This window comes from Pteronotus mesoamericanus, unplaced genomic scaffold (assembly GCF_021234165.1).
Source record: "Pteronotus mesoamericanus isolate MK-2021 breed Mesoamerican mustached bat unplaced genomic scaffold, CSHL_Meso_final scaffold_232, whole genome shotgun sequence".
Taxonomy (NCBI): domain Eukaryota; kingdom Metazoa; phylum Chordata; class Mammalia; order Chiroptera; family Mormoopidae; genus Pteronotus; species Pteronotus mesoamericanus.
This window is the reverse complement of record NW_026555311.1, coordinates 13,564,999-13,592,459: the sequence shown is the minus strand read 5'-3', so window position 1 is coordinate 13,592,459 and position 27,461 is coordinate 13,564,999. Positions and strand designations below refer to the sequence as shown.

Below are 27,461 nucleotides of genomic sequence, written 5' to 3'. Positions count from 1 at the left end.
TCAACTCCTGCTTTCAGGTTCTGTCTTAAGAATCTAGGAAAATGGAGGTAAATTATACCCAAAAGAAGTAGGAAGAACATAATAAAATTAAGAGCAGAAATCAATAACACAAACAGAAAATAATACTAAATTAACGCATGTTTGGGATAGTGAATGCTTATTGCTTTCTCTTCTCATGAGTGAAGGGTGGATAGAAACAGGAATGATTCTCCCCAGACTTTGCTTCCTTTAAAATAAAGTTGAATTCTTTTTTTTAAGAAAAGTTGAGTACAAGTTCCTCCTTAATATGCATACACAGAGAACTTCTGTTTTGGTTGACTGTTTTTACAGACCTTGGATCATTACTCTGAAACTCCTTCTGCATTTATCAACTAATCATAAATATCTCTAAAATTCAAAACTGTAATCTAGTTCATTTTTGAAAAAAAATAGCTATAGAATACACTACAATAGAGGTGGACCACTATTTAATCAAATATTCTCCTTCTGATGGACATTCAAGTTGTTCTCAAATAAGGTGACCAACCAGGAATGGCTACAACTGACCAAGTAAGCTATGTTAAAAAAGCCAAAGAACTGTGAAAAAGCTGTCAGAAAATTCACTATTACCTGAAAGATTTCTGACTGTTCCTAACATATTTTTAGTCAGAATTATTATTCTGAATATTTTTTGAGAGATAATTACATATCCTAGTAATACAAATACAGGTTATATTTTTCAGTCATTAATTTATATTTACACATCATCTTTCCTACAAGGATTCTTTACAAAATGTCCTTTCAATGACCCTCATCTTTCTCAGTAATATTTGGATTGGGCCACCAGGCCAAATTACATTGCTATGTTTATAAAAATTCTCCTAACTTTGAATGGGATGTTTAACTTAAAACCTTAAGGAAATGCTGTAAAAAAAAAAAAAAAAAAAGATTGGAGCTTTAATATTGAACACCTTAGAGGAGCTGCTCTTAAAGAAAATTAATTTTCATACAAACTCCTCACAGTAAATACAAGCAGAGTTTAATACTACTTATGCTAATACTATAAAATCTACTCATTGAGTAGTACCTCTATTATATTTTACTTTGATAGCCTAGCTAAAGCAATTATTTCTATCTTAACATAATTTTAAAAACCCACTTACTTTTTATATAACCTACATATCAGACATTTTAATAGTATTAACAATGTAAAATACCTCCACATTTATCCAAACTAGCAATCTATAATGTTATTAATAAAATATCTAGGAAGATCTCCAGGGAAACAATGTCAAATAGTCATCCATGGTCATAATAGCACTTAACTAAGAAACTGCCACTGGATTTTCTACTTACCCATTTTTTCTTCAGCTTTATATAAAATACAGAATATCTGTACTCTTCTTTTTATTTTTAATTAAAATATGTTCTAGGAAAAAGGTAGACTGATAGTAAATGTAATTAGTCTAACATTTTTTTCCACCTTCAGGAAAAACCATCACAGGATAATAATATTGTAAGAAATGTATGGAGGAAGGTAGATAAATCTCTAAATAGCCTATATGAAGGTGAGACTCTCTGGCTTCATAAAATATAATATTTATAATTAGCATTAAAATACCTGAAGGAAATCCACCACCAAAAAATATATTAAACAAGTCTTCTGGAGTTATATCAGCTTCACAACCTCTATGGAAATTAAATCTACCATTGTTTTGGTGATTACATGCTTGTTCTTCATTGCCTGTGAGGTCATATTGTTTTCGTTTTTCTGGATTGCTTAAAATAGCATAAGCGTTTCCAATCTCTGCAAGAGTAATGAGTAGAAGTTGGTAAGCAAAGTTTTTGTATTATTAGACTACTCCATATAAAAAACTGTCATGTTAACAACAACTACTACTTGAGGCTAATCAATAAAATAGTAAAACAGTAACAATTTCTTTTAAAGGTGGTATACCTGCTTGCAATTACACATAGTATTACCTCCCAATACAATTTTTTAAACTAGACAGGCAAGTCTCCCTATTACCTTAAGTATAAAGGAATGTCAATCTTTCTTTCTTACTATTGTGCTCCATACCCTAATATCCTACTTCTTCATTTTTGAGCATCCTAACCTAGTCAGTTCATTAGTGCCATTCAAACCCATAATAGTAGCAGTAGCTAGCTACCAAATGCTGGGCTCTGAACCCAAAACCTTATTATATTACCCATTATTATACCCACTGTACAAATGAGCCACCTAAGGTCATAAAGATTAGGAAACTTGTTCAAGGTCAATTTTTTTTTTTTAGCACAGCAAGTACACTTTATGCAACCTACACCATAAATCTTTTTTTGCACATTGCAGCTATTTTTCATTCTGTTCCTGAAAAATTTATTCCTCTTAAAACTGTAAACTCCATGAGGGTAGGGACTGTGTCTATGTTTTCACTGCATTATCCTGATAATTCAACATAAAGTCCAAATTTGTTTTTGAATGAATCCAGATAGTCTCTAGTTTTCCCACCTCACTTTGTTACTTCCATGATATTTATTTATAAAGAATTCTACCTCCCATCTCATAGTCCCAAAATAGACAATGGTACAGGAGTGACCACTTCGTAAAATTATATAAATGTCTAAATACTATGTTGTACACCTGAAACTAACATAATATGGTATGTCAACTGTAATTGAAGAATTTTTTACAATTATTTTAAAAAGAGGTAATGGTACAATGGTTATCAAAATGTCTTCCTGAGGTAATTTATAAAAACTCTAATGCTTCAATCTAAAAGCAGGAACTACCCTATTTTCTTTCTGCCATTTCTAATAATTAATCATTTCATAAATATAGCTTGCTTCTTAAACTAGATCACATAAGCCTCTTGCAATATGGGGTATATTAAAATACTTTTTGAAGCCCATGTGGTCGTTGCCATAGGTACTGTGAAGCAAACAGACTTTCATTAGGTAATTGTTTTGGGCTGATCTCATTATCACACTGAAATTAATTATATATAGATACTCTGGAACTTTTTTCTGATAGGGTTTTTAAACCTGGATTTCAGAGATAAGTCTCAGATGGTATGTCAACTCTAAGGCAAGAAAAATCAGGTGAATGACCTATTTATTTGAGAAGATGGTTCTAAACTTTCTTTAAATTCTCAAATAGATCTATGACTTAGAAATGTAGCCATCATTTATAAAGTTGCTCCAATGGGAAGGCATAAGCAGAGAGCCCAACAATGTACCTGCAAACACCACCAAGGTATTAACCTATAACCTAAAAAATAAAAATAAAACATATCTATCAGTATCTGCCAAAGTTATACTTTGAGTAATACCAGCTTAAGAATTTAACCTCTATTCAATAAATGGACTATTTCAGTTCATTTCATAATGCTATTACTTTTTAAACTATTAATGTATTGTCAGCCCAATTCTATTTTTAAAGCTTTGCGTTTTTTATAAAAAAATTCCAGAGGTAGGTGGAAGTGGAAGAGGGTAAAAAGCAATAAATGGTAATGGAAAAACAATACAATAAAAATTTTCTTTTAAAGAAAAAATCCAAACGTTAAGATATTTTATAAGATACTTGTGAAATACTTTCATAATACATAATTTTATATGTAAGAAAATTTATTCCATCTACTGTGACTAATTTTCTATTAATTTACTTTGTGCTATACCATAATCAAAATTTTTTTCCGTTCCTTATTATCTAAAGAATTAAATTCAAACTTTATTTTGGTATTCAAAGGCTTACAAGATACATTTCTACTGCAGGTGCAGTTGCTTCACATAAAGACACTTTCACTTTATTCATTTTTTTAACCTTTTTATTTTGAAATAACTTTGTATTCACATAAAGTTGTAAGAAATAAGTAATACGGAGAGATTCCCATACCTATTCTAATTTCTCCCAATGGTAATATCTTGTAAAATTACAGTGCAGTAACACACAGAGTGCTGACACTGGCACAATCCGGACATAGAATATTGCCATCACCATCCTCATGTTGCCATTGTTTAACCCTACCCACTTCCTTTCCCTCTATCCCCTCTTTAACTCCTGACAACCACTAATCTAGTCCTTATTTCTATAATTTCAGCATTTCAAGAATGCTACAGTGAAATAATACAGGGTATAAATTAGATAAAACCTTTTGGGATTTGCTTTTTTCAATCAGCCTAATTCTTTGGGGAGTGATCCAGGTTGCTAATGTAAAACAATATAGTTCATTGTTTTTATTCCACCGTATGGTTCATTGTTTTTATTCCACAGTATGGATATATAACTGTTTTATCACTCACCCGCTGAACAGCATCTGAGTTATTTCTAGTCTTGGGTACAGGTTATATGTAAACATTCATTTTCATTTATTTGTGATAAATGCCCAGGAATGCAATTGTTAGGCTGCACGGTATCTGAATAGTTAGTTTTTATGAGAAGTTGTCAAACTGTTTAACAGAGTGACTGCCATTTTTCATCTCATCAACAATGTATGAGTGATACAGTTACTCTGTATCCATACCAGTAGTTGGTATTGTCACTATTTTTTATTTTAGCCATTCTGATAGGTGTGTAATGATATCTCATTTTGGTTTTACTTTGCATTATTTCTAATGGCTAATGAACGGATGTTAAGAATATTTTCATATGTTTATTTGATATTTGTGTATCATTGTTAGTGGAATGTCTCTTCCTGTTTCTTACCTATTTTCTAACTGGACTGTCTATTTTTTAAATTTGAGTTTGGAAAGTTCTTTATATATTCCAGATATTAGTCCTTTGTCAGATGTGTGTTTGGCAAATATTTTCTCCCTTCCTGCTGCTTGTCTTTTCATCCTCTTCACAGGGTCTTTGCAGAACAAACTCGTAAAAAGTTTTGATAAGGTTCAACTAATCACCTTTTCCTTTTTTATAATCATTGCCAAGCTCCAAATTCTAAAGAGCTGCTCCCATGTATTTTTAACTAAGTCGGCCAGTGAAAGACAGGTATCATATGATTTCACTTATATGTGTCATCTAAAGAACAAAACAAACAAACAAAAGTGAAACAGACTCATAAATACAGAGAGAGAACTGTACTGCCAGAGGGCAAAGGGACTTGGGGCACTGGATGAAAGAGGTAGAGACTTAAGAAGTGAAATCTGTAGTTACAAAATAGTCAAGGGACAGAAATAAAGCACAGGAAATATAGTCAATAATAGTGCAATAATTATGTATGGTGCCATTAGGGGTACTGGATATATCAAGGGGAACGTTATGTCAATCATATGATTATCTAACCACTCAGTTGCACACCTGAAACCAATACAAAATAAAATTTAAAAAAACTTTACCCCTAAGTCTGTTATGTGTATGATTGTAAATGTAATATATTTTTCAATGTCTACTATTTTTAAACATAGAAATTTATTTTTGTATTCATATCCTAAAACACTGCAGAATTCACTTATTAGTTCTAGGATTTGGGGGGGTATATATTCCTTGGGATTTGACACACAGTCACATCATTTGCAAATAGGAATGATTTGAACTCTTCCCTTCCACTCTGTGTCTGGTAGTATTTAGTTCTTTTATATCCTTGCTGATTTTCTTTTCTTCTTTTTTTTTTTTTTGGTACATGCTCTGTCAGATTTTATTCTGTGAATATTTTACATGGTGAGTCACATGCATATATATTTGTCTTCCTTTTTTTCATTTAACATCAGATGGCATCAACATTCTTGCGTAACACTGACAACTCTGCATAATTATTATCCTGGACAGCTTCATTAATATCCTTGCCACAAATCCCTTTATTGTTTACATAAACAACCTACTGATTCAAACCTCGTTGCACATTTCTGGTTTCTGAGCATTACTGCGTCCCAGGTGGTGAATAAGCATCTTGATTTACCTTGCCCAGCTAGCTGCCTTCCAAAAATATTGTACCAATTGACAGTTCCCGTGACTGAGGTTGCTGGTCTCATTGCATCTTTACGAGCCCCGAGATTTTTTTTGTGTTTGTGTTGATCTTGGCTTTTTGCTTTATTTCACTGGTTTACACACATGTAATATTGTCGAGGTTTTAATATGAGTTTGAGCAAAGGTGAAGTCAAATATGACTACAGGTCGCCGATGTCCTGATTTCTGTAAATTTCCCGTTCAAGGCACAGAGCTGGGGAGATGGGAGTTTTGGAGAAATTAGCTATTGTTTTTCATGGTCTCCTTTATCCAACTGACGAACTTGCAGACTTGGGTATACACTCCTGGGTCGTTGGGTTGGCCACAAGGGAAAGTTCCCCAGGACACCAGGCCTTGCAGCGTGCCTCTGCACACCAGCGGTCCCCCTGAGTCACCATTGCAGGCGTTGGACTTCGAGTTGGGGATGCCAGCGCATAGCATGGATTTTCCCAGCAGGTCCTTGTAAACCTCCTTGCAGTCCTGGGAGGAAATGAGCTTGACATTCGTACACATGAGCTCCGATGGAAAGGTCACATCAGGGCTGGTGGTGGTGCCCCAGCCAGAAACGGTGCACATGGTCCCCGGCACATCACAGCGGGAGGGCAGGTTGATTCTATTCACAGTGGAGGACAACCTGGCTGTGCGGCTTAGCTTCACAAGCATGATGTCGTTGACATGGGTCTGTGTGGAGTAGCCGGGGTGGACAAAGGACTCTGTGGCCTTGATCCTCTGGGCTCTCCTGCTGTCCAGACGATTACTACCCAAGTGCACACTGTAGTCACTCATCCGGCAGTGGGCGGCCGTGAGCACCCACTGCTTGTTGAGCAGCACGCCTCCGCAGTGGAGCTGACTGCCTTTGAGCAGGGCCACCTGCCAGGGATGGGAGTCACTTGAACATGGAACTCCATTAATAATTCGATCCTCGTTATCCTGTCCTCCTTGTCTAGCAGATCCCAAGGCGAAGGACACCAGCAGGATCAACAGGGTGGAGAGAAGGGGACCGGCCATGTGTTCTCTCGGAGTCTCTTCTGCTGGGGCTGCAGATCCCCTTCCTCTGGGATCTCTCCTTGCTGATTTTCTATCTAGTTGCTCTATCAATTGTTGAACAGGAGGTATTCAAGTTTCCAGTTATAACTGTGAATTTGTCTGTTTCTCCTTCCAGTTCTATCAGTTTTTGTTGATTTACATATTTTGCATCTCTATTTTTTGGTGCATACATGGTTATACTGATATGTTATCTTGAGGAATTGATCCTTTTATCCTAACATAATGCCCCTCTCTGGTAATTTTTTAAAAACAAAGTCTACTTAATCTAATATTAACATAACCACTCCTGCTTTCTTTTGATGGTTTGCATAATGTATCTTTTCCCATCTTTTTACTTTCAGCCTGTCTATAAAGCCATAAATGAAATGATTTTCTTGTAGATAATATATGGTCACTTTTAAACTCATTCTGTTAATCTGTTTTTTAATTGATATATTTTGATCATTTATATTTAATGTGATTTCTAATAAGTTAGGGCTTATGCCTGCCATTTTATTTTTTTTTTCTTTTTCTTTCTGTGAGTTGTTTGAATTTTCTAGTTGAATTCCATTTTAATTTACCTACTGTTTTCTAAGTGTCTCCGTACAGTTTTCTGGTGGTTGCTCCAGGTATTACATTATAGCCCATCATATAACTCATCATAGCCCACTAGTGTCATCATTTTACTAATTCATGTATGCTGTGGAATCCTTACTTCTCCTTCCTTTATCCTTTCCTATTTATAATTGCCTTATATATTTTCTCTGCATACATTTAGAACTATCAATGTTCAATTTTGCATCAAAAGTCAAACATAACTTAGAAATTCAAAAGAAGCAATGTACATTGTATTTACCAATATTTTTCTTACTGTGTTCTTTCTTCCAGATATATTGATTCCTTCTTTTACTGTTTCCTTTTGTTTAGAGAATTCCCTTTAGCTATTCTTTTAGGGTATGTCTGCTGATGAAAAACTCTTATTTTTCCTTCATCTGGAAATGCCTTGATTTCATCTTCATTACTGAAGAATATTTTTTGCTGGGTACACAATTGTGCGTTGATAGTTCTTTTTCAGTATTTTAAAAACGTGCCATTTCCTTCTGGCCTGCATGACTTCTGATAGGAAAGTCACCGTCACCTGAATAGCTCTTCTTTTCCCATATAAGTAAGATGTCATTGCTCATTTGTGGCTTTCAAAACTTTTCCTTTGTTTTTAGTTTAGAGTTTGACTATGATGTTCTATGGATTTCTTTGGGTTTATGTTTGGAATTCATTTAACTTCTCAAATTATACAATATAAGCTTATATCTCTTGGCAAGTATTGGAAGTTTTAACCTTTCTTTCTTTTTTTTTTCCCCCAAGGTATGCCCTCTTTCTCTCTTCCTTGCAGGACCCCAATGATATGAATGTCAAATCTTTGGTTGTTATGGTTCCACTGGTCACAGAAGTTCTCCTCCTTCCCTCCCTTCTATCTTCTCCACTGTTCACACTGGATAATGTCTATTTTTCCATTTTCCAGTCTATTGATTCTTTCCTCTGACATTCTGCTGTTTTTCCATTCATTGCTAGTTTTTTATTTCAGTTTTTATACTTATAAGCTGTAAAATCTCAATCTGATTCTTTATTTTTTTTAATTTATTAAGGCTTCCTCTTTCTTTGCTGAGACTTATTATTCTAAATTTGTTTCAAGCATAGTTGAGTTTGTTCATTGAAGTATTTTTAGGAAGAACACCTTAAAATCTTTGTTAGACAAATCTAACTTCTCTGCGATCTGCATATGGGTATCATCTACTGATTGGCTTTAAATTCAGTTTGAGGCTTTCCTGGTTCTTATTATGATAAGTGTTTTTTTACTGAAATGTGATCATTTGAGGTTTTATATTATGGACTCTGGACCTTATCTAAAACTTTTGTTTTATCTGTCTTCTTATGACACCATTCTAGTAGGGGAAGAGGGGGTACCACCTTGTTATTTCCAGTTGGAAGTAGAAGTCCAGGTTTCCCCCTTGGCCTCTGATGGCATCTGAAAGGAGGGGCTCCTCATTACTGTTGGGCAGGGATAGGATTTCTAGTTCTCCATCAAGCCTTCACTGTTATTTCTTTGGCTAGAAAGAATAGGGGTGCCTCATTATTGCTCCCCAGGTGGTTCACCATGAGGATATGGCTTTGTTGCCTCTGGATGGTGGTGAAAGTCCTGACTCCCCACTAGGCCACTTATAACACTACCTCAGTGAAGGGCTTGGGGAGGGACACCTTGTTATTGCTAGGTAGAATTGGAGTATCAGCTCCTGCTCAATCTTTTTTACCACCTTGGGCAGTATGAGAGGTGGGGCAGGTAAAGCATCTCATTATAGTCTGCAGAAGATGGCAGGCAGTATAGGTTCTCTACTCAGCCTTTGCTGGTGTGGGTGTGGGTAGGGCCGCAGTTTTGTTCCTATGGTATCTGGCTCCAGGAGAAGGGCTATTGCTTACAAGTTTTCTGTCTTGCTAGATTACCCCTTTCCTGTTTATTTGGCTAGAGAAACCAGGCTTTTCTTGGGAATTGCACTCATTGATGTTTCTGGGTTGTTTGCTTTGCCAGCACCCAGTCTGATATAAAAAGACGAAATGAAAATCCAACCAAGTAGATGCCGTGCTGTTCTTTTGGTCCCAAGGTCCCTGGCCATTCTACCTTCTCTCCCCCTTTCAGAGTTTTCTTATGTTTGTTTTATTTTATATACAGTATTCACTTGTACTTAGGGCAAGGAACAGGGAAAAGTATATACCCTCCAATTTTCAAAAGTGGAAGTTCTCACTAATTTTTAAACCACTTGCTTCATTCTCATACCCAAGTTTCTGCCATCATCTCTCTAACCACAGAAATCATATTCATCTTGACAAAACTCTTCATTCTCACCTATTACATGAACGTTCCCTCCAGTTACTCTGATCACAATATTACTTCATCTTTCTGATCCTTCCTCAGACATCTTTATTCTATGTTTTTGTATTTGATTATATTCAGTCTTCTGGGAAACCTGAGAAAATCAGTTACTTCCTGTGAGCCCCAATTTTCCTGTATGTGAAAGGAGGATGACACTGGTCCCCTGACTATTTCATAAGGTATTTAATAAGAATTAAATGAAAAACTATAAAATGCTTGTCAAATGTTAGGCATTATTATTATTCCAAAGTTTCTGTATAAGACTTGACTTTCCTTTATGAATTACATATTCTGTGAGTAAGAGAGTATTTCATATTATCTCATTGTATTTCTCTAAGGACTGGCCCAAAGGGTAGAACTGACATCTTTGTGTTTAGAGATACACTCTAGATGTTAAGAATATTGAACTAACAGACCTAACACAGGCAATGGCATTTGATCCATTATTATTTATCAAGAGCACATATATATAGCTAATCCATGTCCCTTGTTATTACATTCATTTTTTATATCAACAAACACAGACACTATTCAAATAGTTTTTGGGACTTCCAGTCAAGATGGCTAGGTAAATACAGCTTGCCTCCTTGCACCACCACATCAAAATTACAACTTAATGACTCAGAACTGTCAGAAATTGAGCTGAACAATAGTCTGACAACTAGGGTATTAAAGAAACCACATACATCCAGATTGGTAGGAGGGACAGAGACACGGAACGGGCAGATCCCCCATTCACATGTGGTGGATAAAAATGCAGAAGGGGTATCTCAGGAATGAAGATTGTCAGCTGCACACCAGGCCCCTCAACCCAGGGTACCAGTGCCAGGGAGATAAGTCTTCATAGCTTCTGGCTGCAAAAACCAGTGGGGACTGAGTCAGTGGAAGAAACTAGAGTCCCAAGCAGTTCCTCTTAAAGAACCCACAAGGGACTTACTCAGACTTACTCCCTCCGACCTCTAGCACCGGGGTAGCAGCTTGAAAGGTACCAGTGGAATACAGGGAGGAACTAAAATGTCTAGCATCAAGGTAAGAGCTTTTCCGAGCAGGAAAGGTGGGCAGAGGCCATTGTCCCTTTTCTGAATCCTACCCCCACAGAGGTACAGAGCCTGCAGGCATGTGCCATATCTGAAACTCCTTCAACGTGGCTAACTCTATTTGCCCTGCGCTGGAGATCCCCACTCTGTCTCACCTAAATTATGGGCCCAACTTCCTAAATCTTCTCATACAAGCAACAGCTGGGCTCAGTGAGACCCTGCCCTCATTCCTCTTGCTAAGTTGTGCCAGGCCTGGCACTAGCAACAGCTATCCTAGATTCACAGCTTGTCTTCACCTGGGAATCTCCAAGCCCTGCACAAGTAGTAGCCATCTCAGATTGCTTTATAGCCCAGGCAGAGTGGCTCTGGGCAAAACATAGGTGGGGGCTGACCTTGGCCTGCACCACCCAGGAAACCACAGAGCCTGCACATGCAGTAGACAGCTACAGACCATGTCAGAGCAGCACCACCCTGCCCCTGCGCAGCTGATCCTCCATAGTGGGTGGAGGTTGGTGGTCAGTGGTCACAGTGAGTACCTGCAGCTAACCAGTCTGGGTAAATCCCTCCCATTGACCTGTCAACAGCCATCAAGCTCAATTACAGAAGGAGGCTGTATTCAGTGCATATGGAGGGTGCATCTTGAGTACCCACTTGGGTGATAGGGGAGGTTGTGCCACTGGACCCTGCAGGTTGCCTACTACGTTAGCCCACACTACCAAGACAGGGAGTCATAGAAGCTCAGCCTAATACATAGAAACAAACAGGGCAGCTGCCAAAATGCGGACACAAAGACCCATGGCCCAACAGAATGGAGAAGCAATCTGTCAGATGCAGAGTTTAAAACTCTTGTTATAAGGATTCTCAAGGAACTTAGTGAGGACCTCAACAGCATAAAAAGAACCAATCAGAAACAAAGGATTCACTAGTTGAAATAAAGAACAATTTACAGGGAATCAACAGTAGAGTGGATGAAGCCGAGAAACAAATCAATGATTCAGAGCATAAGGAGCCAAAAAACAACCCATCAGAACAACAAGAAGAATAAAGAATACAAAAAAAATGAAGATAGTGTAAGGAGCCTCTGGGACAACTTCAAGAGGTCCAACATTTGCATCATAAGGGTGCCTATGAGAAGAGAAAGAGAAAGAGCAAGATACTGGAAATCTATTTGAAAAAGGTATTGAAAGAAAACTTCCCTAATTTGGTAAAGAAAATAGACATGCAAGTCCAGGAGATCAGGCACACAGAGTCCCAAATAAGATGGATGCAAAGAGACCCACTCTAAGATACATCATAGTTAAAATACCAAAGTTAAAGATAAAGAGAGAATCTTAAAAGCAGCAAGAGAAAGGAAGTTAGTTACCTGCAAGGGAATTCCAGTAAGACTGTCAGGTGATTTCTCAAAAGAAATTTTTGCAGGCTAGAAAGGAGTGGCAAGAAATATTCAAAGTCATGAAACGCAGGGACCTATGACTCAGACTGCTCTACCCAGTGAAGATATCATTTAGAATCAAAAGACAGATAAAGAGCTTCCCAGATAAGAAAATATTAAAGGAGTTAATCATCACCAAACCATCGGTATATGAAATGCCAAAGGGACTTATTTAAGAAAAAGAGTACCTAAACTATGAACAATAAAATGGCAATAAATATGTATCTATCAACAACTGAATCTAAAAAACCAACTAAGCAAACAAGAACAAAGACAAAATCATGGATATGATGAGTGTCTTGATGGTTGCCCAATTGGAAGGAGCTGTGGAGGAAGGCATTGTGAGGAGGTGAGGGGATTTAGTACAAATACATAGTTATAGAATAGCCATGTGGATATAAAGGACAGCACTGGAAATGGAGTAGCCAAAGAACTTACACATATGACCCATGGACCCCATCAACAATGGTGTGGGGATTACCTGAGGGAGTGGGCAGTGTTGGGTAGAGGGGGGCAAAGGGAAGAAAATTGGGACACCTGCAATAGCATAATCAATAAAATATAATTTAAAGAAAAACAAATAGTTTCTGAGATACTCGTGAGTCTCTGAAGATAATGTAAACTGTTTTGAAAACATCCATGTCAGAGGGAAGTTACCTATTTCAGTCAAGTATTTTTTAAAAATGTTTACATATACTTTGCAAGTTACTCTCAAGATATAGATGAGATATTCCCTGCTTTGAGAAACTTACAATCCTAACTGTAAAGACAAATAGCCACATGAACTTCAGAGTCCACTTAGTCTGCGACCTTGATGGCAACATTTTATTTTTAAGTTTTACAACACACACAAATGAAAATCTCCCCTCTAGTACGTAGTTTTCACTCAATAAAAAATGGGCTCATCAACCATTCCCTATTCCCTAACTCTTTGGGGTTAACTGGCATTCTGATTTACAGATAATCTTCTATGTATTGAATAATATAAGTCTCTCCTCTAGAGATAAATCTCCTCTTAGCATGTTGATATATATTAAGTTTCTAGTTTTGTGAAGGAGATCATTAAAATCTAAAATGTACTAGAGCAAAGTACAATCACCTTTGTTAAACTCTTTCTGGATGGCCAGTTGTGGTGAACATCTATGCTGCTCACCATTTCAAAATGCCATACAGGTTGTAAAAATAGTGGTAGATCCACTTACTGTTATTCTAAAACCAATAATGCTAAGATGGCTTCAATGCAGAAATGAAAGAAAAAAGCAGTTTAACATTCTTAACATTAATGAAGAATTAATACTGATATCACCAAGTGGATCACAAACATGCAAATAACTCACTCTCACCCTGTTTTTAAATGTTATAAAAAAAAACCAAAAAGTTTCAAATGATTTTAACTCATGAGGTGGAAATTTTGCTTTAACTTTTGGGGAATATATACTAAATTTAGTGGGTTTTTTTCTTTTTCTTTTGTTGTTCAAGTACAGTTGTCCCCATTTTCCTGCCACCACTTTCCCCCACCCCATCTGTTTTTGAGTAAAGAAAGCTTCCCTGTCCTATCAAGACACTACTTTTAATTTAATGAAACAACTGAGAAGGCTCTGTCTCAGTGATATTTTACTTTTACCACTACCACTTTGGTGACTGCTTTTATTGGAAAATATTAACAATCCCCAAATGCATTTTGCTTGGCAACTTTCTTTAAGAAATAAACCATTTGGAAGCTGTTTTGTATAAAAGGCCAATTGAGTCATTTATCTTTTAGGAACATGTTAAAAACGAGTATCTCTTTCCTGTTATTCCAAGATCCCAGCATTTATTTCACTGTAAGCATATACTTGGTTCTGTAAATGCCAAATTCACAAGAACAGACAATTACAAATTTAAGCATTTTCCTATGAATTAGAATTTAACAATTATGAGTAAATTATATGTACCAAAATATAAAATTACAAAATCAGTTCTTTTCCATTTATTTACTAAATTGGCAAAAACTGAAAAAAAAGAAATGAAGACAAATGAAGAGCAGTCAAGAAAAATTAAACTAATTATGAAAAAGAAAAAAGTCACATTAGTTAGAATCACATATAAAAAATGCAAAAGTTGGCCAGAGTTAACAGAAATACTGGGCAGACAGCAATTCCAAATAACTTCCCAATTTTAGTATCCTAATATCACTAATATCTTAAGAACTCACAAAAACTATATTTTGCTTTTATTGCCCTTAGAACAGATAATAATATGCTAAAGACTCATGCATAATCATCACATCACTTGTACATGGTAAACTAGAAAGCATGCATGGGTATCTAACAAGTTACTAGGACTTTGCCAAAACTGGCATGTTGCTTTCATGAAGAGAAAACTGCATTTGTTTGGCCCCTGGTACAAGAAATTAATAGTGAAGTTTTAAAGGATTTTAAGGACCCTTGCTTACGCTGGATCCTATGCACCAGTCTAAAGGCAGAATTGAATATTCTGAAACACTAAGTGGATTCTACAAAGAGCTTAGGAAAATTGCTTTAAAAGGTTTACTTTACTTTTAAAAGCATCTGTTGCTCCAGGTGCATGGTTTTTGTCTGGATGAAACTTCAAAGCAAGCTTTCTATAAGCTTTTTTCAAATCTTCATCACCAGCATCTTTGGTAACTCCAAGTACTTCATAGTAATTTTTACATTTGTTTATGCTGTGAACGAGAGAGTGTGTTATAATGAAAATTTCAAGGAAGAAGTTCCTATAATACTGTAATGTTTTATTTATTAGAATAGTATAAAGAATTGTCTGTGGGTTGTTTTCTCAGTATCAAATGATAGCTTATCATGTTAGAGAGTTACTGCTTCATTCTGTTTTTCGAGCACAGACTATTCCTCCAACCTCTTCCCTGTTTAAGAAGAGTTGACCATAAGAATGTCCTTGGTGCAATTTGTCGCAACTACAGAAAAGTAAAGCAAAGTCCATAACAATTGTGGATGAAGGACAGAACACAGAACTGTAACTGAAATGAGAGGATAAGAACAACTTTACAGTATTTTTAAGAGCATAAAGAAACCCAAGCCCTGGCTGGCATAGCTCAGTGGACTGAGTGCCAACCTGTGAACTGAGATATTGCGGGTTCAGTTCCCAGTTGGGGCACATGCCTGGGTTGCAGGCCAGGTCCCCATTTGGGGGCGTGTGAGAGGCAACTGATCGATATATCTCTTGCACACTGATGTTTCTCTCCCTTTCTTTCTCCCTCCCTTCCCCTTTCTCTAAAATAAATAAATAAAATATTTAAAAAAAATGAAATTCAATAATCCTCACAAGTTATGTTGCAGCTAAGGAACAGTATGCATTACACTCCAAGAATTTTGTTGTTGCATGATGTATATATCTAACCAAATATCAAAGCAACAGTTTTAGTGAATATAATACGATTACAGCACAGTATGGTTTAAATATCAAGGCAAGTTAATTAGCTCGGCCATGCTAAAGAGAATTTATCTGTGAAAAATAAAAGCTCTTAATAAAAAATATTTTGGGACTAAAAAATGTTTGTTTACCCCACTTTGCATTGTGATGAACATACTCTTTAAAATTACAATAAGTCGTCACTTGTTGTTATTAGGTTCTATGACCTTAAGCAAAATGACATACAACAAAACCAATTCTACCATAGGCTTATTGACATAAACGAGAGTTAAGTTCCTACAGCATCTGACCAACGTTATGAAATGTTGAGTGAATCATCATTATTCAAAGACCTACTGTACTTGCATTGTTTATGACCCTGAAGATGTAACTGATTTGAATCTGGTGTCTTTAATGTTTATTATGAAATGAAATACTTGGAAAAGAGAACATTAATACTTTTGGATGCTAACATTCTCCGACAGCCTAATAACTTTACTAAAATCCAGGTACGTTTTATACATTTTTTGTGGCACAGTTTATGACTTTAGATGTGTTCCATGTGTGAATGGCTTGACGACAGAAGTAGTAACAGGTAAAAGGGTCTGAAGCGTAGTTGTTCACTGGTGGCTAAAGTACTGCAAACACTGACTCAAAGTTTTCAAAGAAGAGTCAGGATTGGTCTTTTTTTTTTTAAATCACTGAACATATTAATCATCTCACTGCTTGGTAGATGAATAGGTTCTCAGTAAATATTTCTGGAATAAATAAGCCTCAGCTCATTTTTTATAATGAAAGCATTCATCATTTGGTATATGAAATAGCAAGAGAAAAAAAAGAGAGAAGGCATTGTACAAGATTATAGAAATTTTTCCATATCACATCAACAAAAACCTGTTATGCAGTCTTTTTTATAGTAACAATAATTAAAACTGGATTTTTCTACTTTAGATACTTAAATATTAACACAAGTTAATTATTTCATGAATATGACACTATTTTTATGTAGTCAACAATATTTATTAAGTACCAACTATGTCCCAGACAGTGTTCAGGCAGTTGAGATATATTAGTGAACAAAACAGAATGAACTTGCCATGGTAGAGAGTCAATCCCCTCAATATGATTAGAAACAATGCAGTAGAAATAAGGGAAGGGGTCATTTACAGAATACCTACTGTTTGTCAGGCACAATCCCATACCCATGTTCTACTATTCATTAAGCCCTGAAAAATGTTAAATTATTCTATAACTAACCTGACTGCAAAAACCTGACTTGAACTCTATTAAAAGGTAAAATTTGACCTAAAGGAATGTGAAACTGCTATAGTTTTCATTTATCCTATTTAAAGGTGAATAGTTGTATGTTTTGTTGCAGAAATGTTACCATTAGTATCCAAGTTACTTACCAGTTACATAATGTATAATGAATGTATGCTCCCTATTAGCTTTCTAAAGTATGAAGAATTCTGATTACAAACTACATCTGGTCCACAAAAGTTTTCACATAGAGAATTGTAGAATCTTATTATCTTGATTATTTTACACAAATTATCTCATTTACTTCTCATTAAGGTGATATTATTCCTATTTGAAATCAAGGCTTTGAGTGGTTAAGTAAAATGCCAAAAGTCATATAACCAAGAAATAGATAGGAACCAGGATTTATTTCCTCAACACAAACTTAGTGACCATCTACTGTCTGCTAAACACTGTTTCAAATGCTACAGCAGTGGATCAAAGAGTGGAAAATAATTCCTGCTCTGATGAAATTTACAATTAGTGGACAGAGACAAGCAATGAACAAATATACAAGTAAAATATAAAGTACATCATATGGTGATAAATATTTAGAGAAAAATAAAGTGGCAGAGGGGAACAGAGGATGGTAGGGGAGGCTTACTAGGACGATTAGGAAAGGCCTTACAAGTAAGGATTCAAAGCTCATTTGTATGACTTGAAAATCCTGTCCCGAACCTGAATAGAAAAGGAGACCCCTCAGACTCCACAGTAACCATCTCCTTCCTTCCAATTTGTTTTTCCAATCAGTGTTTGAACCCACTTTCTTACCTTCTAGATATTTCCAAATGTTGGTTCTGGTGCCCAGAACATGCATTTTCTGCCTCTTCTCTTGCTTAGTTTCCACCACTTCTTCAAACCTCAGCTTAGCTCTTTCTCTTCTCCAAAACTCAAATTCCTCAACACTAGGTTTGGTGACCCTCTTAGAGCCTCTCAAAGCTCTCTGAACTTAGCCCTATCCCAGCAATTACCACACCATACTACAACTATCAGTTTACTTGTCTGACTACTCTTTTTATAGGCCCCTTGAAGGCAGACACTGTCTTGCTCACCATATGTGTTGACAGGTGGATAGATGACTGATTCAATTTGAGGGCAGAAATGGTAAGGATCCGAAAGTAATTTTTGGACCAAAGGTAGTAAGTGCTATAACGAAAATGTAGTTGGCATCAAAACCTCAATCTGGAATAGACGAGAACTGAGAAATAAGGAATAGAGCTAAGAATATGACACACACTGCCTGAATGTAGTAAACAAAAGGTAGTAAACCAAACACTGCACAATCCTCAAGTCATTATTATTTGGTTCAACTGCATAAGATGTTTAACTATGTCCCACACTAACCCTCTAAATTTGTTTTGTTGATCATTTCTGAACACAAAAGGCTAGGCAATAGAAAAAGGCAGCCTGGGAGAGGGCTGCTGGATAGTGTAGGGAAATTAGGTTGGAATTTACAATCCTCCTGAGATGAGTCATAAAGGTAAAAGAATTGCTACCATGAGAAAAAAAGTAGTAAAAAATAATTCACTAATTCTTGGCTCTATCTAGCTCTGTCATATCTTCCCTGCACTAAATTTTTCATCATATATTAAAGGAGAAATCTTTGAGAAACCAACAGAGAGGTATGATGTTGATATCACCAATGGAAAGCTGAAGCCTATGTATTTCAAGTAATATTCCGAATATACTTGTTTGTCTAATTTTTCATACCTGAATGAGAAAACACCATTCATATATTTATTTTAATTAATATTTTTGTTCATCATGCTCCTTTTTTACCAGCTAAAATGCACTGTCACACTTTAACAGTTTGCTCCTTACTGAAAGATTCAAACCATTTTCTCCATCCTCACCAAACTAATTTTTAAAAAAGAAAGAAGGAAAGAAAGCAAAAAAGAAAATAAATTAAAAGAGGTAACCCATTACCTACTCTGGAAGGAAATCTTGTGAAATGAAAGCAGGAAGATCTGCCTGGGAGCTCAACAATGGAGAGGTATGTCTGGTTCAGACTTCATATCTTTCTTTATGTGTATAAAAGCATAGTAGGCAGGGAAGGAGGGTCTTCTTTCAATTCTTTTTTAAAATATTACATAGCTGATTATTTAAAGAGATTCCATATTTATCTGGTATTTATGGAAATACTTGTTTGTTCTTGGAGGCAAAGGATTATTTATTTTATAAGTTTAGCAAAATAATTTCTTTTCATTTAAAGAACTACAACTTAAATCAAATACTAATAAAATCCCCATAATTCAAATGATTTAATAGCTGTACAGATGTGTTCTGAATTGATAAATGTAAGGAGGACCCAGTTAATGATTTCACATTGGTCTTGTAAATTTTAAAATAAAGGATGGACTTTTTTTTCAATGATATATGAAAAACCTTTTCAAGTAAGATTGATGGTACCTTTTTCTCAATAATTTTTCAATATATGTCAGCTCAAAAACAACAAATAGTGCTTAGTTTCAAGGAATGTTATGTTTACAAAGCTGCATGCTTTTTCTTCCATCTCACTGTAAGCTAGCCCTTACTTATGCAATGGATGCAGTATTATTGCATGGCTTCTCCCATTGAGCCAAACTGTTACTGAGCAACTTGTTTGCATAATTGTGCTAACCAAAAAATAACATGGCTTTCTTCAGAAATATCCCTTGTGTATAGGTAAAACAAAACAAAACAAAAACATACCACATATAAGTGCTGGTGATATGTTACCTTACTAAAGTAACAGTTAGGGAGGCTAATATAATGAATAAGTGTTCCATGACTGAGCTAAGCTAATACTCTTACAAAGGTATTAATGGAAGTATTTTGAGTAAGTTAGGGATTCTATTAAAGAATATCCCAATTGTCCCCAGAGGAAAAAGAAAACTACACTTATTTAATAAAAAATGTATCATAAAATTACTGACCAGAAAAGCATTCTCTAATATGGGTATACTACTAAACTGATAGTTTTACCTGGTAAGAATTTATGGTCTCAATCATGGCTGGGTCCTGAATGCTAACCTGCAATCCTTCCATTCCCTTTGTTTTTCTCCTCTGCAAATATTTCATACTTTCACCACTCTCCTCAAGCTTTCAATCTCATCTCTTTCCTTATAACTCTCAAAGGATAATCTTATCACCAATTTCACAGAAAATATAGAAGGCAACTGAAAGAAAACTCCTCAACATTTTATGTCTCCACCAGGCCAACTCTACCACATACAAAGTGTATCTGCACCCACCTTCATCTCTCTCTCTTAAAATGTCCCCTAAATACTAAAAAAGAGAGAGAAAAATGAAGCACTGCTTTCCCTACCTCATTTCTACCATACTTTGAGTTATTTCTCTCTTCCTTTCAAAGTTAGAGTAGAGGAAATTAAGGAAAAATTTAAAAATAATAACACCAGATTTAGAGTATTCCTGTTTTTCAAAAGTTTTGACTATATTTTTAAATATTTTCAAATATATCAGTGATTCTACAGTCTTTCTAAAAAAAAATCACAATGATTCTAAATGAAAATCACAGGTATACAATTAACTTTATTTAGGTCTTTCACTGGGAATATGTTCTCCCCTAAAAAGTAATTTCTACAAGAAAATACAATATTTTCAGTTACATGTGGTTTCCCGGAATGTATTTCAACACAGTTTAATTAAAGCTTTTTCTTAAACAATTCAGAAGCCTCATTTATTCACGTATTTCACTTATTCAACCATCTCTTACATAATACCACCATTTTAAAAGTGTTTAGCAACATTATTTATATTCTGAAAGTACTTCACTAACATTCATGCTAATCAAACATCCTTTACCATGGTTTTACAATCATCAGGAAACCTTTTAAATTAACCTTTAGCATCAACACATATAGGAAAAAAAGCAAAGTATAAATAATTGCTATTTGATTTTAAATGACTTTAATTTCAAATTATGGTGAGTAAAAAAGAATGAACTAAAAAGCAAGAATGGAGAAAAAGGGGTGAGAAAAAAATAAGAAAAGGCAAAAGAGAAAGACAATCTAAATATCTGGTTTTACTTACTCTACACTTGAGCTAGTTCACTGTAATATAATTCATTTTATTGTGTGAATTATCCAATTAATCACTGTTCAGAGTCCTTCATCCCTAGATGAAGGGAAACGTTTCCCTAGAGAGCAACATTAATACATCAATTCAGCTTCCTAAAATTATAGCAGGAAACAACAGTATTTTTTCTAGTGTTTCATACACAGAGGTTCATCTTATTTCCAGAAAATTTTTTCTTTATCATAAAATTAGTAAAGTCAAATCCTTAAAACCCAGCTCATAAGTTTTCAACTCTACCTAATTCTTCTGCTTTAAGTGGAAGTAAATCATAAGGTAAAACTAAAACACTGAAACAGAACAGTCAGAGTAAAAAAAAAAAAAAAAAAAAAAAAGGTGTTGGGTAAAAAGGTGAATGGATTAAGCAAGGAAAAGAAACTCACAGCCACTGACAACAGTATGGTGATTGATTACCAGAGGGAAAGATGGGTAGGAAGAAGTAAAAGGGAAATAAATGATTAGAGAAGACTTGACTTTGGGCAATAAATGCACAATACAATATGCAGATGACATGTTATAGAATTGTACGCCTGAAACCTATATAATTTTATTAACCAATGTTGCCCCTATAAAGTCAATAAAAATTTTTAAAAAATTAATAAAAGGGAACATTTTGGTATTAGCTATCTATATACACAGTAATGAATATAAATAGAAAAAAAGCTATCCTTCATTAATTTAAGTAGGAAATTGAAAATGCTGTTACTGTTGCCCTCAATTTTTCTCTCATATAGAATTCTCCTGCTTTCATGTATAATGAGGTCTGTCCAGAAAAAGTCTAGCCATTGTTAATATAATGAGAATGGTTTGTGTGACACCGATGTAACCCGGCAACCAAGGTGAGTGCACTGTAATTCGCATGCATGAACAGTGATGACTTCACTGTACTAGTCAGTGGAGGCAGTCGACACTGCTTAGTGAGCATGTATGCTGTGTGGCCGTTGTATTCAAAATGACTGAGTGAGTAGAACAACAAATCTGCATCAAATTTTGCATTAAGCTTGAAGATTCCTCTGCAGAAACTATTCAGATGATTCAGAAGGCCACAGCTATGGGCAAATGGTGATTGGCAGCTTCATCACAACAATGCATCCACTCATGCATCACATCTCGTGCAGAGTTTTTAGGGAAATCTCAAATCCTCCAGGTGACTCAGCCCCCTACAGCCCATATTTGGCACCCTGTTACTTCTGGCTTTTCCCAAAACTAAAATCACTAAATTTGAAAGGTAGCAGATTTCAGACCGTTGATGAGATTCAGGGAAATACCACAGGACAGCTCATGGCACCTTGCAGAATGTGTGAGGTCCCAAGGTGCCTATTTTGAAGGGGACTGAGGTGTCATTGTCCTACGTACAATTTTTTTTTATCTTTTATCTTCCTCAAAAAAATGTCTCTTTTTCATATTACATGGCTGGGTACCTTCTGGATAGACCTCGTATATATGACAGAAAAATTCTATTCTCTTTCAATATTTTATCTAAATACTGCACTATGTCAAAAATTGAAATAATTTTCCTCTAAAATAACCATTCAGAAGTACTCGAGAAAAAAAAAATAAATGAAACCTTCCAGAGAGAGAGTATTTTACAGTCTGATTTTATAAAGAATATAAAACATAACACAGCTGGAGTTCAATTCCTTAATGTCTGTTCCTCTACTGAATTATAATTCAAACACTTCTTTTAGGTGCTATACATTTAAAAATTATATTAGCAATTGTAGTTGAGATATAAATAATATTTATTCCTACCTGAGAACTCCATCTACTTGGTCTTTGGTGTAGCCTTTTCCACCATCACCACTACCCGATGTGCTGTCCTTTGTGCAGTTAGGCTCGCTTTGATCAGCATTACTTGGCGGTTTTCGGCAATGAGGACTATTTCCAGCCGTGCTTCCATTTTTCATAATTATTTCCAACAGTGCTATAGAAAGATACAGAAAGAAAGCATACTATATCTGTTTATATCAAGGTACATATACATGATCTTGAAAAGAAAGTTAAAAAGGTGACAAATTAAGAATTAGGTACTCCATAAAGATTCACCATAGGATCTTTTTAAATACCAAGCATTCCCTTGTGTACTTAACTGTTTACAGACCACCAATCACCATTTGGAAGTAGAATATTAAGAAATTTAAAGCTAATAACTCAAAATTGCTATAATTCAATTATTTATGAAACATTTTTATTTGTCATATCATGGTAAAACTGCAGAATACCAAAGAAAAGGTAGACAATAAGATTATCTACAAAGAAACAAAATTAAATTTCCTATTTCTTTCTCAACAAAGGCAGCTAAAAGATACTTGAATAACATCTTCAAAATGCTCAGGGACAATAACTATCACCTTAAGTTCAGCACTAATTTTCTAGAATATGCACAAGAGTAGAAACAATTTCAAACAAAACCAGAAAATTCACTACTAAGATTTCCAGAGGATACTACATATATTACAAATATATATAGAAAGAAAACGCTTCTAGACAGACTGTAAAAGGGAATGGTGAGCAAATATTATAATAAATGTATAAGTAAATCTAAACATTAAGTCTATAAAACAGTAATATTTATGTATAGAATTTGATTTAAATACTGATGGGGCAAATAGAGGGGGTTAAAGAAAATATATAAAATAAGATTGTAAGGTTGACAGGGATTGATTTTACTATTCTCTCTCCTGTGAATGCTTGCAACTTCCCATTATAAGTGAAAGCTATATATATAAAAATAATCAACAGGACTAAAAGGGAAAAAGAAACAGGTAAAGTAACCACAGTGATAGAAGATTTTAACACATTTCAATCAATAAATGACATTGAGTAGATTAAGAAAAAAATCACTGAGGATACAAATAATATAAATATCTAATTTATCAAGCTTGATCTAAGAGGCATAATATTATATACAACTGGTGAATATTCATTCTTTATAGGTACATAAGGAATGAAAATTGACTACATTACGGCTAGATTATAATGTTACTTTCTTTAAATCTCAAAGAATCAGTACCATATATACCACAATCTATGAGAGCAATGCATTTAAGTGAGGAAGCAATTACGAAATGTAACTAGAAAGATCACAAATGGATTAGGAAAAGAAATTAGACAACTCATGTATCCAAGTAATAATCATAACAGAAATAAGAAAACAGAATTAAATAAAAATGAACATAGTATATACCAGAACTTGTTGGTCAATAATTTGTACTGAAATAACTGGACATCCACATGCAAAAGAATGAATTTGGACCTTTACTTTATACCATACACAAAAAGTAGCTCAAAATAGATCTCACACCTAAATGTAAGAGCTGAAACTATAAAACTCTTAGAGGAAAATACCAGAATAAATCTTTGTGACTTTGATTTAGGCAAAACATTCTTCAATATAACAAAAGTACAAGTGACAAAAGAAAAAACAAAGAAACTGGACATCAAATAAAAAAAAAATTTTGCCCTTCAAAGAATATTATCAATAAAGTAAATAAGACAATCCACAGACTGGGAGAAAATATTTATAAAATCATATATCTGAAAAAGCTACATACATACAAGATACAAAAAGAATTTTTACAATTCGATAATAAAGCCAAGAAAAATATAAAAATGTGCAGAGGATGTGGGCATTCTTCAAAACAGATATATAAATGGTCAATAAGTACGTGAAAAGTTGCTCAATATCAACAGCCATTAGGCAAATGAAAATTAAAACTACAACAAAGTACCACTTCACACCCAGTTGGGCGACTGTAATAAAAAATATGGACAATAACAAGTGTTGACAAGGATGTGAAGAAACTGGACCCCTAAAACACTGTTGGTGGGAATGTAAAATATGTGGCCACTTTGAAAAATAATTTCATTGTTCCTTAAAAGATTAAACATATAGTTACAATTTGACCCAACAATCCTATCCCTGGGTATGTACACAAGAGAAATGAAAACGTACATCTACACAAAAACTGATTCACAAATGTTCATAACAGAGTTGTTGATAATAGAAAAAAAATGGAAATAATCCAAACATCCATCAACTGATGAATACATAAATACAATGTGATATGCCCGGACAATGGAATATTATTCAACATTGGAAACAAATGAACTACTGATATATGCTACCATGTGGATGAACCCTGAAAACACAATAAGCGAAGTTTGTCACTAAAGACCATATTGCATGATTCCATTTATAAGAAATGTACAGAACAGGCAAATCTACAGAGACAGAAAGTAGATAGTTGTTGCCAACGGCTTCTGGGAAGGGAAGGATAGAATTAGGGAGAAATAAGGAGTGACTGGCAATGAGTATGGGGTTTTCTTTTGAGGTGAAAAACATGTTTGAAAAGTGATTGCTGTAATGGTTGCACAACTCTGTAAATATATTAAAACCACTGACTGGTATACTTTAAGTGAAGTAATTGTATGGTATGTGAAGTATCTCAATAAAGCTGTTATATATATAAAATCCTAGCAGTGTCACTGGCAAATTTATATATATAAAATTTGATACAAAGTTATAAGAAAAAAAGAGAATAAGAATAAAATAAATCTCTAAAGACAATGAAAGCACACCACAAAGCCTTGATGACAAAACAGGTAAACAATATAACCTATTACTTCAAGCCAAACTGAAAAAATTTTAAGAAATTACACATAATATAAAGTAATAACAAATTAGAATTAGGACAACCCTCAAAAGTACCTATCTATAAGAAATAAAAAATAATTAAAAATGACTAAATTAGAAGAAACAAGGAGTTAGCAAACACAATAGATGTTGTGTAAATCAAAGACAATATATAAAAAGTAAAATTTTTTTAATGAGTAAAACAAAAAATTAGAAAGAAAATGGCAAATATTAAAGATAGTTAAAGATGATCCAACATACATACACTAGGAGTCCTAATAGGGGAAGGGGGAAACCATATATAACAATAATTGGAGAAAATGCTTCTGCTATAAAAACAGAAACCTCTGAAGCCTTATAATGAAAAGGCAAATCACATATGTAGGAGTACTGACCCAGATTAATGAATACCAAACTATATGCTAATAAAATTAATTAACTGGGCTTCTATATTAAAAGATCAAATGACTTATAAGGGAAAGAAAAATAGATTGTCATGAGACTTTCCTCATCAATAGTAGATACTTGCACAAAACAGTGGAATCATATACTTAGACAGTCAAAGAAAGAAAATTGGAGCCAACAATTTTATATCCACCTAACTTTAAGCATTAAGATCACAGATAAATTGTTTCCAACATTCCAGAACATACTGAGCATAGTTCCCAAATGGCTTTCCTAGAAATCTGTTAGACAACAAGCTTCAGGAATCCAAAGTAATTAGATATATATACGGACTGATGGGGAGGATTAAATGTATAGTGACCTACAGAGATTAGGCTAAACGATGATTAAAAGAGAGAGTACATAGTATGCAGAATGATCTGACACTGTATATAGACTAAAATATTTTTTAAGTGGTGGGCTTACTCAGTCTCCCTTTTTACTTGAAAAGAAAATATTGGCCTTCTCTTCCCTTCACTTCTCTATCTTTTGGCAGCTTAGGCCTGGAAGCTTATTGGGACCAAGAACGCAGTCATAGCCAAAAACAAGGCTGAGTCTGATAGGGCCTGCACTAATGGGGTCAAGGAAGCAAATCATCATACACAGGGGAAACTGAATAAGTAAACTGAAGATAATAGGAGCAATGTTTTTTACTGTCAGAGAATGGAATTATAAGTATGAAAATGTACAAGACTAGAATGAACTCTGTGGCAGACTACAAAGAGAGGTTTGTGAGTCTCATACAGATATCAAAATGAATAAAGATTAAATTATTATTCATCGGTAAAGTCCCACATACAAACACATATAACACACAAATACACATACACATGCACAGACATACATACATATTTTTTCCTAGCTCTGTCTCCTGAAGAAACCTAGAGGCAATGACATCCCTGCTACAGTGAGTTTATCTAATGCTTATATCTGTTTCCAAGTACGACTGTCCACTAAAAAGGATCAGCGCTCCTTAGAGGAACAACTGATTTCCATGGTAGAAAATAAGTGGGCCTGAAAAAATTTTTGTGCCATACGGTAGAGATGTGTGAAAAATGACAAGGACATGTCAAAAAGATAGAGGGCTCCTACTGACTAAATCTGAACATCAAAATTAATGATAGTAATGAATTAAATAGGAATCCGTAAGTCCATACTAATACATTAAATAAGCTGAATGCCAACCAATAAATTGTAGAATAATGGTATTAGAAAATCACCATTTGACAACCAGCAGAAATTTACCCAGAAAAGAAACATCAATGCATGCTAAGAGGAGTGTGTTTAAG

At 34.8% G+C, this 27,461-nt stretch overlaps 2 protein-coding genes across 3 annotated transcripts in view; both read right to left on the bottom strand.

Annotated features, from left to right (window-relative positions):
* The window catches only part of DNAJB14 (DnaJ heat shock protein family (Hsp40) member B14), a 45,166-nt gene that overhangs the window by 8,914 nt on the left and 8,791 nt on the right, over positions 1–27,461 (bottom strand). Inside the window, exons 2-4 of one of the 2 annotated variants that reach the window (XM_054591689.1) lie at positions 22,845–23,016; positions 14,873–15,018; positions 1,601–1,786 (exon numbers count right to left, since the gene is read on the bottom strand). In XM_054591689.1, coding sequence (XP_054447664.1) covers positions 1,601–1,786; positions 14,873–15,018; positions 22,845–23,016 — 504 coding nt within the window. The remainder of the gene's footprint in view (positions 1–1,600; positions 1,787–14,872; positions 15,019–22,844; positions 23,017–27,461) is intronic. The other variant, XM_054591690.1, reaches the window with a different exon arrangement.
* LOC129085214 (kallikrein-7-like) lies at positions 6,158–6,925 on the bottom strand. The gene has a single exon (XM_054591564.1). It carries the CDS (start codon positions 6,923–6,925, stop codon positions 6,158–6,160), a length of 768 nt encoding a protein of 255 aa, XP_054447539.1.